Here is a 19,439-nt window from a genome sequence, read left to right as displayed (position 1 = left end):
ATTTTGCCTATTCTTTCTAAAGTCTTTGAAAGACACATCTTTAATGCTGTGAACACCTACTTAACAGAAAATTCACTTTTATACCGCTTCCAATCAGGGTTCCGTAAAAACCACTCCACGGATACTGCTTTGTTGTTTCTTCTGGACCAAGTCCTTCTTGACCTTGATAAGAACAACGTCAGCGGCTTAGTTTTTGTGGACTATAGCAAGGCATTCGACTTGATCAATCATGACATTCTCCTGGTAAAGTTAAGATCATATGGATTTCCAGATAATGTTGTAAAGCTATTGCAGAGCTATCTACTCAATCGCAAACAGTGTGTTACTGTGAATAACTCTACTTCGTCACAACTTACGCTAACCAATGGAGTTCCCCAAGGTAGCATATTAGGACCTCTACTGTTTTTAATTTTCGTCAATGATCTTCCCGAGGCTGTTGGATCGGACTCAACTATTCATGCTTACGCGGATGACACCACATTTAAAGCCAGCGCTAATATCGGTAATGCACCTTTGGAATTGGAACGACGTCTTCAAGAATACATGGATAATTTAAGTAAATGGTCTAGCGAAAATGGGATGGTCCTAAACGCCGTTAAAACCAAAGCATTACTTATCACCGGAAAGAGGCTACATTCATCATTAGCTGATGGCAATCACCTGTCAGTGATCCTTGATGGGGCCGAAATAGAACAAGTAACTTCTTATAAATTGCTTGGTGTAACACTCGATCAAGATCATACATTTAGTGACCACATTTCGAGCCTAAAGGCCAAGCTTTCTCAGCGTATTGGTTTATTGAAAAAGATAAAGAGATACCTTCCAATAAAAGAAAGACTCTTATACTATAACGCCTTGATTAAACCCGTCCTTATGTACGGGAGCATGGTTTGGAATATCTGCGACGCTAAAGAACTCCACTGTCTCCTAAGGTTACAGAAAAGGGCTGCCCGAGTAATTCTTGGAGTGGACTCTTATTCTAGAAATGTTGTAAACTTTAGTAAACTAGGCTGGTTGCCTTTTTTTGATGAAATCAAACTAAATAAGTGTACAATGATTTTTAAGAGCCTTAAAGGCGATGTTCCGATTTACATCAGAGACTTGCTCAAGACGAACAGTTCTGTACACAATAGGTCTACTAGACATGGCAATTTAAATTTAGTGTGTCCCAAATACCTAAGAAATAACGATGGTGGCAAGGCATTGAGTGTTGACGCAGTTAAGTTATGGAACAGCCTTCCCCATGATATCAAAAATAAACCTAGTATGAAATTATTCAAAACAGCTGTGAAAAAGCATTTTATAAGCTCGTATAAAAACCTGGACAATTTTGAAACAATATTAAGCAATGGCACATTATCTAATTTTAATTTTTTATAAATTAATTTTATCTTTGTGAATATTTTTAATATATCCTGCTATTTCTATCATAGAATTTTGTAATTATTTATATATTTATTTATTTATCAGTTTTTTGTAATGCTGTATAATCTAGTTAGAGGGCCACAGGTTTGTCAGCTTTTCAGCTGTTACGTGTCCCCCTCTATAAATAAAGTCCTTACTTACTTACTTACTTAATTATTGATAAGATCAAAGACTTTTATGATGTTTTCAATCTGATTTCTTGATATTTGAATTCTTTTTTCATCATTAATATTATAAATAACCTTTTCAACAAGGTATTTTCTTTGATAAACTGATTTTGTTCAGACTTCATACAGGTTTTCATGAAAATCAATGAACTTGTAATTTTCAAAATATGAACTATGACTAATCCACATTTAATACAAACAAATAAACCATTTTTCAAACTAATATTTCGATTCTTACAGCATTTCTCCATTTGTTTTGATAACTTCATCACAGAAAGGAAAATAAGTTCTTTCATCATTAATCAATGCTAAGTGAATATTATAGTCACACATCTATAAAAATTTATCATAATACTCAATCATTATCAATTCCTCTCTCCTCATAAACAGTCCTTCACATAAGGTCCTAAAATAAGTAAATGTTTTCTCGTTCCATCTATTCGTTTTTATTAGTTTTACATAACAATGATCACAAATTATCCAACACATATTACAAAATTGTTCATTTTCATTCATTTGTCTATTTAACCAATGAGTGCAATCACATTTTTCACAACTATAAATCCAAGCATCTTTCATTCCACACATTATATATAACTATATATGAAAAAAACTTTAAATATTTTCGAGATCATTTATCCATTCTCTAAATTCATCAATTAAATTAACTAAATTCTCATTATCTTCTAAATGATATTTAACATCGTTGATCATCATATATAATGCTGTTATAAAAGTTAACATCTATATATTTATTAATTATATTTTTTCACAAGCTTGAACCGGTTTGAACTGGTTTTAGATCCGCTATTTTGAGTTTTCATGAGTCTGCGTTTTTGGATTCCGACTTTGTTGAAAATATTTTTCAATATAGTTTTCACATTTCTGGACTTTTGGATTTTTATTTGAATTTTTTTAATGAATTTTTCAAAATTTTTTCAGAACATTTTTTGGATTTTGGATTTTCTTCCCCCTGAGGAGAATCGTTCTGGAACCCCCAATTACTATACTACTCACCCGAGGAAACTCATTTTAGCGCTAAGGGTATTACTAAAGCTGTCTGTCGATTCGCTGTTTTGCTTTTCAGCAGTTTCTCCAGCTTTACCTTTTTTGCCGCGGTTCTTTTCTTTGCCAATTTTGCCCATTACTCAACGTTCAACAGAGCGAGGTAAGAAAACCGTGACTACTATGCGATACTCTTCCCGGGAAAATCTTGATGCATTGTCATTGACGCCAGGAGGTCCCGTCTTCCCATTGGTTCGCAGTTTCAGGGGGCGAGATGATCTCTTCGTGTGGCGCTAGTTGTTTATAAACCTTTAGAAGCCAAAATCTCGCATTTGATTTTGAGAGGAATACATCCACTTTGACCTAGATCGTTTTTCATATTTTACATGTGGACAGAGTACAGCATGAATCAAACTTTGACGGGTGAGTCAGTATTTCTGATAGATGATATCAACGAGCACAGCTTGTGTTTCTCACACTTTCCGTTTTTTTCCAGCGATATGATGATACTTGATAAAGTGCAAATTACTTCTGACATATCACTGTTTAGCTCTAAACCTCCCACAGACCTCGCGGAAAAAAAAAAACGTTGACTCTGGAAATTTCTCTACTCTCAAAGCGTTTTGCTATTTGCTTTTATTTCCATGGAATCCAGCCCTGAACATTACTGTTTTACTGATTAGTTTTCGTTGATCAAATTTTAAATGACTTCTTTGAGCTCTCATACTTTGCATTTGTGCTAAGCTTGAGCCGAGTCAGTGATTTGAGCATTATTACCACTCACCCGATCCCCCCGTTTTCTCGTGGAAACTCTCTTACCTAACTATCCTAGCGACTGGCTCACCATCTCGTGATTTTGAAATGCGATTTTACTTCGATGTAAGTTGCAGGCGCTATAGAATTCGGGTCTAAGGAGATGAGATTCAAACAATCAACCAAAGCCTACACTTACAGTGAACAACAACTTGTGCCAGCCTTCACCTTTATTTCAGTGTGACTACATAAGTAATGGATTTCTCATCTTCGCACAGTTTCTAAGGTCTATTATCGTCTGTGACGTTGTCATCATGTGGCACGGACATTACGATTACAGGAAAGGATTTATTAAATTGTACTCTGTAATATTTTGTCAAAAATACATCAGCTAGGGTGATTTGATGCTCGAGATTTCACATCAAATGTTCAGATTAGAATTTTAATATAAGTCACGTTTTACATCTGTTACGAGAATTAGCATTGAATAAGATCTTAGGTGCGTTAGATATCAGGAGCTCATAAGGTAATGGGCTCCTGTAAACATGTCATTGAATTAATTTTTCAAAACTTTATAAACGAATCCCAAGGTTTCTTTGGGCAGTTCCTCGGCTGCATACAGAGGTAAAGTCTGTTTGGACCAGCATATCCATTTCCCAGCCTTTTCAAGCTTCGACATCATATCCTGATAGTATCCTAATTCTTTCTCCCAAATGTTGAAACAGAGGAGGCCATCTGCGAAAAAATCAACATCAGGATTAAGTTATGTCTCGTAAGGTATTCATCTTGAAAAATTTCCATCCTCTCTGACAATTTTCCATACATGGATTCTTTCACTCGCAGAGAATTTTACCCAGTAACGTCCCTCAAAATATGATCAGTGTATCATAAAAAAAAGAGAGGCCGAGAACAAACTCTTATCAACTAGAAGGCGAGATCTTGCTATCGTAAGAAATTCCTTTAACGAATTTGTAAACTCCTCATTTTAATAGAATGAAAGGAGATTCGAGTCAGATTCCAGATGTTCAGTTTAAAGAATTTTCACAGCCGCAAGGTCTTGCAGGATCTACCGCACGCTTTAAGCTTAAAAAATAAAAAATGAATAATAATAATAAAAAAAAAAACAACAAGAAAGACAAGCAGGCAAAATAGAAACTTGAGAATGACTTATACATGTTTTTCCTTTTTTTTCAATTCAGCTATCTCGTCAATCTTAAGTCATCCTTCTTCCACTTTTGCCACTTTTTCATTAGGGGCTTCACCAAATCATGATCTCAACTAGTCAATACCGTCAACTAGAAAATACTTTTTTCTACGGGGTACAAAAAACTCAAAACATTGTGCGAGAGCTTCTTAAACCGAAGATGCTTTAGACCCGCGACCAGTTGATTTTCTAGTGTCAAATCCCACAAATGACAGCAGAAGAGCCTCTCCGCTGCGCACACCCGTGGGTCTAAAACAACTGCGCTGGAGTAAACTCTACTTAAAGACTCACCAGCTCGAACCACTCTGATCATCTCCACAAAAGCAGATGAACAAATAAGCCCGTGAATGATTGACGCACCAGAAATCAAAGCATCGAATTGCCCGGTTCCAATTCCAGGAATGGGCCGCTCGCTCAAAGACGCGCATATAAACTCGTTATAGACGTCTTTCTTTTTTGCTTGGTTTAGCATATCAGCTGAGATGTCTAGAGCACATAAGTTTGTGTATCCAAGTTTCTTGAGCTCAACTCCTATCAGGCCTGTTCCAGCTCCAGCGTCGATAATTTTGATCTGATCCTTTGGTTTGTCCTGGAAAACGTCCTTTATAGCGCCATGCAAACATTCGGCAAGTGGCTTGTGATAGGCAGAGCCAGCCGCTAAATGTTCCTACATGATGACAAAGTTTAAGCTCTCAGAACTCTTTTAATAAGTTGAGGTGAAGTTCGAAAGTTCTAATAATGCGAAAATAGTATAGCATAACCTGTCCTCTTTACCATTGAAATCTATCTTTTTATTTACTTGAGGGAAATACTAATTATTGTCCACGGTAAGTAATATATTTGAAAGGGACGTGTAGCTTTGTATGTTTGGCCATGAGTAAAATAAACCTTAATTCAGGATCTTGTGGCCTCCTAAATCGTGTGCCCAACGCAGTTTGGGGGCCTCAACAATGAGATTTTCTTTTAATTAACTTTTGATGTTCGTTATAATTCGACTTCCCTGAACAAATCATACCCTAAGAACACAAGAAAATGACATTACCGGGGATCGAGCTAAAAGGACTGTTTCTTGAGAGTTATGGTAACTTTACGGACCAAAAAACTGATCTATCTTTATTCGAAATGAAGATATTGCCACGAAAGTTTGAAACTCACGCAGTAAAGCCTTTAAGCTAATACCTGCATTTCAATACCCTTGATTTAGATTAAAAATGTTGCAGTAGGTTCGTTAATAAGCTACAAGGACTTTCGAGGAACGGGCCGATGAAACTTAATGAATTCTCTATCAGGAGTCCGACGGGTCAATCAATTCTACCCCTGAACAAGAACCTTCTCATCATTAATTGACACTAGTTTGTTTTTTCGAAGAGCACCTGGTCATACGTTCGTGACCTTTCATCATAAATACGTATTATTTCGTCTCCGGTTGTTTCTTTGCTGAGGTTTCCTGTTTTTGCTCCAAAATACTTTGTAAAGCCGGCTTTGGCTTGCACTTTATCCATTCTATACAGAGGCAACGAATGCAAAACATTTCCTTTAGTTGTCTATAACGGCTTATGATACTCACAGTAAAAGCGATACGTTTAGTATCAAGAAATGTTCATGACATGTTTGTTGGTTCATACGTCATCGATCGTGCGTTAATCGAGATTTGAAGCACGCGGGAAGTTTACTTAGAGCACCAAAGATGCGTAAGAGTTGCTCGCGGCGCAGCTCCTTGAGTGCTCTCCAAACTTTTCATGTGATTTATATCTCGATGAATGCCCAACTGAGGTATAAACCAATTGCTTTATAGCACTGTAATAATTTGAATATATCAACAAAGCTGAAATGGTAAATTGGCCACCGTTACGATCATAAAAGCTGACGTTTCGAGCGTTAGCCCTTTGTCAGAGCTTTATAGCACTGCCAACGCAATTGCCTGGTTGTTAATAAACAGATCGTCTTTTGACCAAAAAGTGTGATAATGGCCACGAGTTCATCATTGTTTTTATCACTGTGAAATGGAATCCTTTGTAAAGATAGCTTTAACTTGTTTATTAACTTATGAATGTCCGTTATTATGTCTATTGAGTAACACGAACAAAAGTCCACCGGAACAGATGCATTAGTTGGCATAAATGCATTCTCCTTATCATGCGAACATCCGTCTACATTATACAAGTGGCTTTGAGTTCTACCCTCTCACGGCCGTCCCTTTTTGGATTTTTTCTTGCCGGCGTTTTAGTGCTTTGAAAACTGGTTCAGTTTGAATTTAGTTTGCCGACGTTCGTTTTCACTTAGCATAATTACCTTCTGCTTGCGTTTGTGCTTGTACTTGTGCTTGCGTCGCTAGTGAAAACCAGGCTTTACAAGCCATGAATAATTATAATGTAAAAGTGTCGTGCGATCGTCTGGGTGAGTATAGTCCTGATAAGGACTCAGCTGTCGGTGGGAGTGACTGATGTTTCGACAACCTTTGCCGAAGTCATCATCAGAGTCAAGACTCACTTGACTGCGGAAGTCATCATCAAAGTCAAGGCTGACTTGACTCTGGTGATGACTTCCGTGCAAGTTGTCGAAACGACAGTCACCACCACCGACAACAGTCCTTCTCAGGAATATACCTACCCAGACTATCGTAGTACACTTTCGCACGTTGCCCCCGAGTTCAAACCATTTACAAGAATTATTTTATACAAAGTTGAGCATCCATAATCCACAAAACCCAAAAAAAAAATAGTACAGAAACTTGGGAAACTCGTTTTTGTGAGTACATCAGGACTTGTTAGGTGTAGAATCACCTCACACACAGACTTGCAGACTGAACTTGGTTTTTAGTGAAGAGAAACGATTTGCAGTGATACTCGGATGAAAGACACTGGCGCACGCGACTGGATATTTGACAAGTCGGAGAAATGATATGTTAAGAAACACATTTTTTGTAAGAACACGAAAACAGGCCACATACCTGAAATCTTTAACGAAAGAATTGCAGTTCGTTAATCAACGTTTTTTACGCCAAGCAGCTTTGCTCTCTGTCTGATCACAATGAGCACTGTTACCTCTCCGATCGTCCTATCCATTTATACTTTCTGAAAACTTTGCAGCGTCTCCTATGATATGGCTAAGGAGTGAAATCCCCTGGGCTCAAGTGAGATAAGTAAACATGTTTCCTCCTCAATGTCGCCGCTTGACGCTTGTCGCCCATTAAGGTTACTTCTCACCTTCAGGGGTCGAAAATTTCGTTATTTCTTTTATTGGATTAGATTAAAATTAGACATTTTACCTAACGTTTACAAAAAGAAAAAAAATCTCAAAAAGCATCCGACTTATCTAGGAAAACGTATTTTCCAATAAAAGAGGGTGTCATAATCTCGTAAAGGGGCCCTCGGGTGTTATTCGCGGTAATTTTATGTTCTTTGGATATTTTGTTGACACACGTCGCGGACTTGACAAAATTCACACATGGAAGTTCTCTGCTGGTGGAAAGTCTTTTCTCATGGATAAAAAACAGAAATCAAAATTAGAGAGGAGTCCATGGTCAAAGAAAAAAGAACAGGCACGAAGAGGAGAGGAATGGTACCATTTTGTCAGGAAAAAAAATTAATCCTGGCACTCCTCTCCATGCTGGCATCCAAATTACGAACAAAGAAGTCGCCATCAAATCTACATTTGTCGTACATAAGGTAAAAAACCAGGTTTCCTTTCCATAAGCAAGTACTTGTCTTGATACAAAACATACGCAATCGCCTCAAATCTTATGAAATCTTAAATAAATATACCCGAGGGAACTCATGTTAGCGATAAGGGTATAGACCACTTTCATAAATGGCTGCCGGATTAATATTCTTTTGTTTAAATTTAAATTGGCCCTTCTGGCCTCGCTTTTGAATTTTGTACTGGAGAACGAGGCCAGAAGGGCTAATTTAAATTCAAACAAAAGAATATCAATCCGGCAGCCATTTATGAAAGTGGTCTATTACTTAAGCTGTCTGTCGATTCTCTGTTTTGCTTTTCAGCAGTTTCTCCAGCTTTACCTTTTTTGCCGCGGTTCTTTTCTTTGCCAATTTTGCCCATTACTTTACTCAACGTTCAACAGAGCGAGGTAAGAAAAACGTGACTGCTATGCGATACTCTTCCCGGGAAAATCTTGATGCATTGTCATTGACGCCAGGAGGTCCCGTCTTCCCATTGGTTCGCGGTTTCAGGAGACGAGATAATCTCTTGGTGTGGCTCTAGTTGTTTATAAACCTTTAAAAGCTAAAATCTCGCATTTTATTTTGAAAGGACTACATCCACTTTGAGCGAATTTATAGGGTATCTAGATTTGACCGATTTTCTTGAAATTTCGCCAAAGCATTCCAGGGATAATGACGAACGAAACCGTGTCAGGAAATTTGAATTTTGAAATATTTTTCCAGTTGTGTCCATTTACGCAACACGTTTCGCATACTTTACGCTACTCTAACTTGAGATGCGGATATCTAGACAGTGAATCAGAATATCGGAAAAGCCTGACACACTCTTGTTAATTGATGCGCTGTGAATAAGACTGTGCAGTCATTTTGTCCGTGTAGCGGGATCCGATACCCGATAAATTTAATAGAAAGATCCTCGGTCGTTTCACGCCTTACCGGCTCCTGACACTCCCTAAATAAAAAAAAAGCCTAAACTGTATTTTTATCGTAAATTGCATTTATTAAGCTTTCTTTTGATGTCTATTTTGTTAGGGTTTTCTTGAAACTAGCGCGCGTACGAATTTTTTCCCGAAGAGCACCTGCGAAGGGACAGAGCTGAATAACGTACACGCATGCATGGGGAGCACCTTTTTGATAGGTTAAGAGACGAAGTTTTGCATGAACTAGAAAAAATGCCACATACCTGAACTCCTTAATAAAGCAGGTGCAATTGCTCAATCGACTTTCTTGCACCAAGCACCTTTGCTCGACTGTGTCTCATCTTTGTCCGTTGCTGAATAAGTTCCCCCCTAATGTTGCCCCCAGGCCATGGGCGACTACATCAGGAATCCAGACAAATGGTAAGCTTGTGGGTAGGGAATGTCCTGCTGTTCTAGATTTATAAGAGAGCTCGAGTCATGCAATGACGTTATTAAGCTGATTTCTCGGTTTTTCGTTGATCAAATCGTGACTTCAAGATGCGTCCATGTTAAGGTAAATTAATGCTTTCTCAATTAATTCAATTCATTTAATTTCTTCACACTATTTTTAGCTTCGTTTTTACATAAAGTGGTGCTTCGTCTTCGGTTCTTAAGATTCAGATAAGATGACACTAATTTTAACTCGTGGATACGTTGTTGAAACTGCCTCACTCCTACGCGTAAAACGAGTTCGATCATGCGCAACACGAGTTCAAAAAAGAATGTAACACGAGGTTTCGAGTAAAGTCAGAGTCGAGTTTCACGATTAAAGTTGATATTCAAAAGGCAAAATTCGAGTGATCATTACATGGTGCTCAACGTGGACGCCCTGTAAAAATAAAATGTAAAATTTACTAATTTTAAGCGGTTAGTCGTAATAAAAATTGACCGTAAATTGTTTCCTGATGACCACGATGGAAAGATAATAACCGTTAGCCGTAAATTGGCCAAAAGTTTGACCTTAAACCGTAAAACCGTCAACCCATTGGGACCCTAATGTTTACAAGGTTGGGAGGTGGAGTAGGTTTATTCAAACTTTCGTTTTTACTTTATATTGCGAAACTCTTTTGTGTGAAATATCTGGTAAGTACTAGAACCCCCCCATAAAACTATATTACAACGAGAGATTATATCCTATCAGTGCATATTGCTATATTCCTTTGCATGTTTACACAGAATCCAGTTCAGAAGATTACCGAACGTTGCGTTAATAGAGTTAGAGGTTTACTTACTGCATGACGCTATTCCTAAATCTTCTTTTGTATTGATGATCTGTACATGTGAAAGGAGTATGGCAAGCCTTTATAATATAATAATAGATGGATTTATGGAGCCAGGTCGCAAGAGGCATTAATTACATTAGTTCTAAATTCGGAAATCCATAAAAGAGAGTCTCGATATTTGATTTGTTTAAAAGTTATCGAAAAATTTCCTTACATGATGTTCCTTAAATGTTCCCTACTGGCGCTGATCACGTGCGTTATTTCATCGGTTCACGGTAAATTATTCGGTAGCTGGAAGCTAGGGCTTTTAAAGTAAAACTTAAAAAACACTTGATGGGTAGAAAGCCTCGAGTGTGGTATAATGTAATATATAATTTATAGAAAAAATACGCAATATTAAAAGAAATCGACTCAAAACGTTCTTTGAGTCGTTGCTTTCATGGTCATAATTTGCGTCCTCGAGCAACGGGCTTCCCGCACGCTTTTAGCTACATATTTTTTCCCTCCAATAATTTCCTTAAAATGTCTGGAAATAAAATAAACCTAGCAGCTCAATAGAATCACACGATTGTAATCTAAACAGGCGTTTTAAAACAGTATAAAACAATACTGCTTTTACCTAATGGACTCTGGGCCTTCCAGCAACGATATCCATAACATCCATAGGCCCTCTAAGTATGAAAAAAATAAGTCGACAGAAAAGAAAACACCGGAGGGAAGATTGCAAAAGGGTGACATATTCGGAAGTATACGCATGCTCAGATATCGATCTTGGAGAGTTCTATTTTATGACGTGATGTTTTGGGACTAAAAAGAGAGATCTTTCGAGCGAGATTCATCGCGTTTCCTTCTGTAGAATTTCTTAAGATTTAGTGGAGCGTTTGACATTCTGTGCCCTTCACAATGTCAATAAATGAAAAAATTCATAAGATCAATTCTAAATTTTCTTCGATTTTAAAATGATTGGCAGAAAAAATGTTTACATGTTGTGGAAAAGGAGGAAGATTTCACGGAAGCAAATTGGAGAAAATTTGAAATCAATACCAAATTACCGCTAGTGAGCACCTTCATTTGTGGCTTTATAGCTCAAGAATGAAAACCTCTCTGTCAATATCAACCACAGAAAACAGTAATACGACCCTTGTTTATTACAATTTGGAAACTTTTAAGTGACCTTTCATATTAAGTAAGATGCTAGGTGAGTTAAGCATAACTCAGTGCTATGCTTTATATATATATATCCTAATTTTTCAAAACTTTGTAAACAAATGCCAAGGTTTCTTTGGGCATGTCCTCGGCCTCAAAGAAAGGTAACGTCTGTTTGGATAAGAGGATCCATTTTCCAGCTTTTGCCAGCTCCTTCATTATTTCCTCATGGTCCCCTGCTTGCTCTACCCGCAAGTTGAAACAAAGGAGACCATCTGCAAAGAAGTTGAAATCAGGATTTAATCATCTTTCAGGGTTTTATCATTAATTTTTTCCATCCTTTATGCAAACTTGCGAAGTCCCCCTTTGGAAGGAAGGAGATTTAAGAGTCCGATCCCTGATGTTAAAGGAATTGAGCGAGTAAAGAGTTGCTCGAGGCTTTACTACCATTCTACTAAAATAACTCAAATGACCTACCCCATAGTTTGGGCATTAACACTAATAAAATCAAACAAACAAACAAGCAAACAAACCAAAACCAAACAACAGAAAAAAAAACAAATATGCAAGTGGACTAGACATTTTTTTTCTTATCCTTAGCCGTCTTTGTTCCATCAAAGGTTCCGGACGCACTGGACTGACAAAATTTGTTTGGCCCTTACAAAAATCTCGACAAAATTTGTCTCTGCCAAATTTTCAATTTGTCAAGCGTGGGCGCACTGAGACACAGCAAAATATTTGATAACCACAAGTGTCAATCACACGGGAATATACACCATCGCTTGCGCGCTGTTGATGATGACTTTGATGATGACTTCATTTAAACTCGGATGAAAATGAGGCTTGTTAGGCCTCTAGCAATAGAGATGCTAATATACCGAGAAAATATATGAATATAAATTACAGAGTTTAAAAATAATATAAGTCCAAATATAAATGATGATATAAAATTACAAATTACTTAGTTTTCTTATCTTGTTTCCGTCTACAACTTAATGAGTAACCAATCTTATAACATAGACTATCATATCCGTCGGAAAAGTCATTAAACACGTATCTAAGGGCCCTCTCATGTGATCTCTTTGATCGGTCACTATCTTCTTTGAGACAGCTATTCCAAATAGAATACCGCCTCCCGGTTAGCTCAATGGATAGAGCGCTGGACTGTTGTGCGGGAGGTCGAGGGTTCGAGCCCCGGCCGGACCAACACTCAGGGTCTTACAATAATTGAGAAGAATTTGCTACCTTTCTATAACATCAAGAAATAGTTAGATATTCTAGTCTTCTCGGATAGGGACGAACAAATGGAGGTCCCGTCTCCTGCAGGGTTGGGGTAGGAGACGTTAATTTCCCACACACGAGATTACTGTGCGATGGATGTCCTCCCGTGGGGTGGAATGGGTGGGTTTATTGTGCCCGCAGTAATCGGCGCAAGCTGTTGCGGTGTCCCTGCCGGTTGGCGAAGCTAAATAAATCATAAATTATACATCTACAATAAGTAAAGTGAGGCATGATAAATGCCCGGCTATATGTACGTATCTTTGACGAAAACGAAAGAATGTGTTTGAATCGATTAAGTACATAAATTTGTTTACCTACTTTCTTAATTAACTTAGATATATGACTCTTAAAATTTAACTTATTGTCAATTACAACCCCTAAGAGTTCCACATTATCGGTCGCTTTGACTTAAAAACCATCAATATCCAGTTCTACTAGATCACTTTTTCGCTTGGGCAAAACAAGGAGTTTACATTTGTCCAAGTTTAGGGTCAGACTACAGTCATGAAACCATTTGGAGGTGACTCTTAAGTTCCGGATGAGGACAGCCTGAACCACGCTTGGAGCTATATCACTTGAAGTTAGTTGGTTGTCATCAGCATAATTAGAGAGTTTGGCCTCTGTAACAAAGTAAAATAAGTCATTTAAAAAGATATTAAAGAACAAGGGGCCTAAAACAGACCCCTGTGGAACTCCTCTGTGAATCTTGACAATGTCAGACTTGGCATTGGCCACTTTAACCCGCTGTCTCCGTCCACTAAGATAATCTTTAATTAGGTTAAGACTTTGGGTAGAAAGACCATTCGACTGCAACTGGTCATAGGGTACCACTACAGATTTGTCCGTAGAAGGCGGCGAAGGCCTCATCCCTATTATTGAAACCCAACTAGGCCATACAATTCTTGGTTTGAAATTCATTTTCGTAGGCGTAATATCCCCGAAGAATTCTCTTATCGCCAGATGAGAATGTCGCACGACACGTTTGACACTCTGTGGGCTATTCTTCGTCATGAGCTACAAAGGTTTTGGCCATCGGACTATATCGCTTAGCACATGGCGGGTCATTTGAAAATGCAGGCACTGCGATGAATGTTAATAAAGCAACTGTTCGTGAAGCATTCAGTGATGTCTGAAATACTCCGACTAAAAACAGAGATCAGATTTTCTTGATTGACATTTTCCTTCAAATCATGGCGTTTAAATTGATAAATCTGTCAGATTTCACGCCTGACAAAAATTTTTCCTGCCCCGAGGCAGGAAGACGGCGCCTTTGAAGTTTGGTAAGCCTTGACAAAATTTGGTATATCTAAAAATCACCGGGCGAACTTGTCTCAAGGAACTGCTGACAGATTTTTTCGCAAAACGGCAAACAAAAATTTGCCCAGTGCGTCCGGGCCCAAAGGCTCTTCGTCATCAGCTTTTTAATTTTTAGTGTCAATATTTAATTATATAGCAACAGGCTGGATTGAGCTCTTAACTGTTAATTAATTCGACTCTGAAGACCTTTGACAAATGGCCACAGAAAAGCTTCTCAGTGGAAATCCTTGGGTAAAATACATTTGTGTTCGGTAAACTCTGATAAAGGACCTACCGGGTTGAACCATTCTGATCATCTCCACAAAAGCATATGAACAAATAAGCCCGTGAACGATTGACCCGCCACAAATCAAAGCATCAAATTGCCCAGTTTCAATCTGAGGAGTTGGCTTCTCGCTCAACGAAGCGCAGATAAATTCTTTATAAATCTCTTTCTTCCTTGCTTCGTTTAACATCTCGGCTGAGATGTCCAGAGCACATAGGTTTGTGTATCCGAGTTTCTTGAGTTCCACTCCTATCAATCCTGTTCCAGCTCCAGCATCAATGATTTTGATCTGATCCTTTGGTTTGTCCTGGAAAACTTCTTTCAAAGCGTTGTGCAAACATTCGGCGAGTGGCTTGTGATAGGCAGAACGTGCCGCTAAATGTTCCTACATGATAAACCGGAAAGTTCAAGCTCTTAGAGCTCTTTGAATAACTTGAGGTGAAGTTCAAACGTTCTATGAACACGACACCAGTACAGCATTTCCTATACGAGGGTCTCAAAGGGGTCAACCGTCAACCGTCAAATGCCCAAAAAAATTAACCGTCAACCATCAAAAGCGCAATACTTGTACCGTCATCCGTCAGATGAGCAAGCCAATGTTAGCCGTCAAATGTCTCAGATATCCTTAATTAAGAACTAAACGATTGCCTTAGCTGGAGTCAAGTTCTGTTGTTTATGAATAAAAGTTTTGATATATCACAGAAATACATTTATGTAAGTCCTTTAACTTCTCGTCGCGATTAAAACTTGTCAGCAACAGAACTAACTTCCGGTGTGGAAACACTTCCAGTTTTGAAAAACGTTAGTCATTTATTATAAAAGGTGTTATAGATTACCAGTTCCTCACAAACGCGTCATTATGAAAAATTACAGCCAAATTCGCGCGTTTAATTCGTTTTATAAACGACATTCTAAAATATTAACCGTCAACCGTCAAATGACCAAAAATTTAACTGTCAACCGTCAAAAAGGCTTATTTTTAACGGTCAACCGTCAACTTGATCCCCCCATTGAGACCCTCCTATACTCTTTACTAATGAAATACACCTTTCCTTTACTCTCAGGAAATACTGTTTAATGTCCACAGTAGTCATGGATCCAAAAGGGATGTATAGCTATGTGGGTTTAGTCATGAGAAAAATAAACCTCGAGTCAGGACCATGTGGCCTTCTAATCATAAACTTGTTCACTTCGTAAATATTTGAAACCCACTTAACTTCATTACACGTTACTCTTGACACTCTTGTTACTCATGACCAGCTTTCCTTTTACTCAGACTTTCTTCGCTGAAGGTTGAGTGAATATTGCCAATTATAACCCATCAAATATTTTTTCTCGCGTACGATTGGTCTAGACCAATCACGCGACCGAATGCTCCCAAGCTAAAACTAGAGAATACCCAAGGATAACCCCAAGCGATATTCCCCAATTTTTAAACCTTACATCCACTACAATAGGTCTTCACTTTAAATTTTATATAAGATGAGAAAGCAATTTGTGGTTGTTACAACGAGAGGGACGTGTGTGTGTGTGTGTTTTTTTTTTTTAAATTACAAAGTCGTAGCATGGAACACTGAAAAAAAAAATCCCACACAACAAACGGCAAGCTGTTCGTTAACATTTACACGTTGCAAAAATACTTGCAGGATGATAAACACAATAGCTTCCAACTGGCGCGAAAATATGCTTGTATATTTGTCCTTGACGTCAGTTATCTGTTCCTCAAAGCTTATAGTTTTCCTCGAGCTTCGCTCGATCTCGAAAAAGTGTTCTTATCTTGGAACGGATAATTTCCTCGGAGAAATATCCGCCCATATTCCCAGGCCATTGTTAATATTATCTGAAGCAAATTAAAACAGCAAGGAGCACCGCCATACTCCTAATTCCAAAATGGCGGCGGCCGATGAGAGTCTGGATCGAATAGCATGAAAACGAGGCATCGAGGGCCAAGTCTCGTGTTTACGTATGTAAATTAATGGCAAAGAAAAAGAGCATCATGCCGCAAAATTGCTGTGTCCCTGGCTGCACTAAGAAAGTTTACGAAGAAGATGGTATTAAGATCTCTTACCACAAGTTTCCTGAAAATAGAGATTTATTTATGAAGTGGATCGTTGCCATTCGAAGAGATGAGGGTAAAGATTTCAAGGTGACAGAACACACGAGAGTTTGCTCGCGACATTTCAAATCGTCAGATTATCTACCGTCACTCACAGGCCGTAAAAAGAGTTTGAAATCCATGGCAGTCCCATCTTTGTTTCCTTGGAAGCAGGGTTCGCCGATCAAGCGAAAATCACCGAGGAAAAGAACTCTGATTTTGAAAAAAACCGCGACAAAATCACAGGAGACGACAATTGCGCCAGCACGAGTCGACAACTGTTCCACGTGCGATCTAGTGACATTTCAAGAATCTCGCGCTTCCTCCCCGTCAACACTAGCAGATTCGGCAAGCACCACAGTAGAAGAACCAGCTGAGGATCTGGAAGCTCTTATTTGCGAACTTAAACTTGAAAATGAACGGCTTGTCGGGGAAATCCGTAAAATCACTATTTCAAATAACAATTTCCAGTCGGAAGTAGAGGAACTTAAACGCCGGAACGATTCCTTGCAGTCAAGAGTGTTCTGCATTGAGAAATTTTTGCCCTCGGAGAAGGATATCGCTTTTTATACGGGGTTCCCAAACAAAAATGTCTTAGAAAGTGTTTTCGCGTTTTTAGATCCTGGTAAGAAAGGGGAAAATATAAATTACTGGGACTCGGATTCACCATGTGATGTCCCCTCCCCACCCTGTCAGAGGGATGAGGAAGATATTCCCAAGCAGGGTAGGCCACGCCAATTGAGCCCAAAGGAAGAATTCTTTTTGACCCTTTGCAGACTAAGGCAGGGGTTCAAGGAGGGGCATTTAAGCCACTTGTATGGAGTCTCACAGACAACAGTAAGCAGAATAATAATTTCATGGATAAATTTTATGTTCTTAAAATTCAGTGTAATTCCAGTGTGGCCATCAAGAGCAAAAGTGGATTTGTGCATGCCTGCTGACTTTAAAGACAAATACCCCTCAACTAGGGTCGTTATTGACTGTACTGAGGTACGATGCCAGATGCCCAAGAGTCTACGCCTTAACAGTGAACTTTTTAGTTCTTACAAAAGCCACACAACTCTTAAAGGTTTGATTGGCATCTCACCAGGAGGTGCTATTACCTTCATCAGCCAGCTATACACTGGTCATATTTCTGACAGGGAAATTGTTACAAGATCAGGATTTCTGAATCTGCCTTTTAATAGGGGAGATTCTGTCATGGCCGATAAAGGCTTTACTATTCAGGACCTTCTACCCCTTGGAGTGTCCCTAAATATTCCACCTTTTTTGGGAAGCAAGGGTCAAATGAGCGCAGCAGAAGTTGTTGAGACACAGTCGATCGCTTCTGTTCGGATTCATGTTGAAAGGGCAATAAATAAAATTAAAAATTTTCATATATGGGATAGTGTAGTACCGTTCACCCTGTTTGGGGTTGTAAACCAAATGTGGGCGGTATGTGCCATGCTATGCAATTTTCAGAACAGCATCATAAGTGCATAACTTGTTTTGATAGCAAAATATTTATGTTTGAGGGAAAACTGAAAAAGGCGCTGGTGTTGAAATCTCTTGGCAAATGATTTTTTTAATTCAATTCTTATCCTTTTAGTTTTTATTTTGTATGTAAAATTTTCAAGAAGTAAGTTGTAAAATAACTTTTTGGGCTAATTAACAGCACGATGTTTGTTGAAATTGTGCATTGCCACGTGATGTATACACCGTAGAGACTTGCGCTATGATTACAAAATTGCAATCCAATATATAGTAATTTTGCAAATATTTTTCTATTCAATAGTCTCAACTGACACTGAAATATTTGCCAGTATTTTTTATTATTACAATAAATTATGATAAAAGGCCAGTTGTCTTTGTCAGGGTATTTGGTTTCTATAAAAAAAAAAAGAAAAAGAAAAAAAACTACAGTTGGCTCCCGATTACTTGAACCCTCAGGGAAATAGCAATGATTTGAGTTATCGAGGGTAAAAATCATATAGAAAATGACCTGAAGGAAAATGTAAATTACTTCGAGTTAGCGGTAAGTTAGAGAGGGTTCGTCAATTATCTGAGTCAAATGTAGTCTTGATTTCTTTACACATTTATGATCACGACTAACTTCATATGAATAGATCATGAGTATTCATTAGACAATAAAATTTGTAACATACTGCTTTGTATTTTTTGGCTATGTTTTACAGAGCAGCAACTGGAAGAAAGTGCTTGAAATAATAGTCACATAGTTTTCCACATAAGTTGTTCCAGTGGTCCTGATCAAACTTGATCCTCTCCACACTTAGTCCTTTACTAGTGTAAACAATAAAGTCACACCATAGTACCCCTGATAGGCCCATAAGTCCTTGCACCTGATCGTAGTAAACATGGCTTCTTTTTAAAGATGGCTTCCCATTTTTGTTTTCCATAAAGAAGCCAGGGTCATCACAAGCCTCGAGGGGAGTCACATGGAATTTCGACGATGGGCATTTTACCTCACCAAGCCCAAACCTGTCTTTGCAGCTCAAGTCAATGATTTTGGCATCTGGGGAACATCCTAAAATTGGAACCTTCGGAGAAACAAACAGTCCACTCTTTAACACTTTTACAGGTTTTCCCATTTTCCTCATATGTTTCTCATATTCCTTCAGTGCCACCGGCTCATACTTTTTGCCATGTTCTACAGCAGCTGAAGAAAATGTCTTCTGTGCTAAAAGATCTTCCACAAATTTGGTGTGGTTCCTCTGTCTTTGAGAAATTTTTCCAAAATTAGAGGCAGTGAATCTCAATTTTCTTTCTCGCATCCATTCCTCACAACTTGCTTGCTCTCTGGTTTTCTCTTCCATTTTGTTTGCCTCTATAACACCAACAGTCAAGCTCTTCAGCAGTTCCATTTCTTTAACAGTGAGGTTGTCAGGGGTCTGAAATGATCCGCAGAAATCATCCAATGGG

At 38.4% G+C, this 19,439-nt stretch overlaps 3 protein-coding genes across 6 annotated transcripts in view; all 3 read right to left on the bottom strand.

Moving 5' to 3' along the window:
- Positions 1-2,029: 2,029 nt before the first annotated feature.
- On the bottom strand, positions 2,030-8,279 carry LOC111336493 (methyltransferase-like protein 27). The gene is made up of 4 exons (XM_022942602.2): positions 7,505-8,279; positions 5,928-6,057; positions 4,846-5,221; positions 2,030-4,085 (listed from the first exon to the last, which is right to left on the bottom strand). The coding sequence occupies exons 2-4, from the start codon at positions 6,054-6,056 to the stop codon at positions 3,907-3,909; spliced, it is 684 nt and encodes a 227-aa protein (XP_022798337.2). The 5' UTR covers position 6,057; positions 7,505-8,279; the 3' UTR covers positions 2,030-3,906.
- Positions 8,280-11,541: 3,262 nt separating this feature from the next.
- Positions 11,542-19,439, bottom strand: part of LOC148719241 (methyltransferase-like protein 27) — a 16,068-nt gene continuing 8,170 nt past the window's right edge. For 3 of the 4 annotated variants that reach the window (XM_088740194.1, XM_088740193.1, XM_088740196.1), the window contains 2 exons: positions 14,435-14,810; positions 11,839-13,463 (listed from right to left, as the gene is read on the bottom strand). In XM_088740194.1, the coding sequence (XP_088596320.1) occupies positions 13,252-13,463; positions 14,435-14,810 (588 nt within the window). In that variant the 3' untranslated portion in view covers positions 11,839-13,251. The other variant, XM_088740195.1, reaches the window with a different exon arrangement.
- LOC148719244 (uncharacterized) overlaps positions 18,313-19,439 on the bottom strand; it is a 2,556-nt gene continuing 1,429 nt past the window's right edge. Inside the window, exon 2 of the mRNA XM_088740190.1 lies at positions 18,313-19,439. This exon is cut by the window's right edge and continues 1,047 nt beyond it. Coding sequence (XP_088596316.1) covers positions 18,689-19,439 — 751 coding nt within the window. The 3' untranslated portion in view covers positions 18,313-18,688.

This window comes from Stylophora pistillata, chromosome 12, assembly GCF_964205215.1.
Source record: "Stylophora pistillata chromosome 12, jaStyPist1.2, whole genome shotgun sequence".
Taxonomy (NCBI): domain Eukaryota; kingdom Metazoa; phylum Cnidaria; class Anthozoa; order Scleractinia; family Pocilloporidae; genus Stylophora; species Stylophora pistillata.
Note: the sequence above shows the minus strand (reverse complement) of the source record. Positions and strands in the feature narration are given on the sequence as shown.

Excerpts from the sequence above, each read along its gene's own strand:
- LOC111336493 (XM_022942602.2), bottom strand. The coding sequence starts at position 6,056 with ATGGATAAAGTGCAAGCCAAAGCCGGCTTTACAAAGTATTTTGGAGCA. Across the intron at positions 5,222-5,927 it reads GGTCACGAACGTATGACCAG|GAACATTTAGCGGCTGGCTC; the intron begins GTGCTCTTCGAA and ends GTCATCATGTAG. Across the intron at positions 4,086-4,845 it reads GATCAGAGTGGTTCGAGCTG|ATGGCCTCCTCTGTTTCAAC; the intron begins GTGAGTCTTTAA and ends ATTTTTTCGCAG.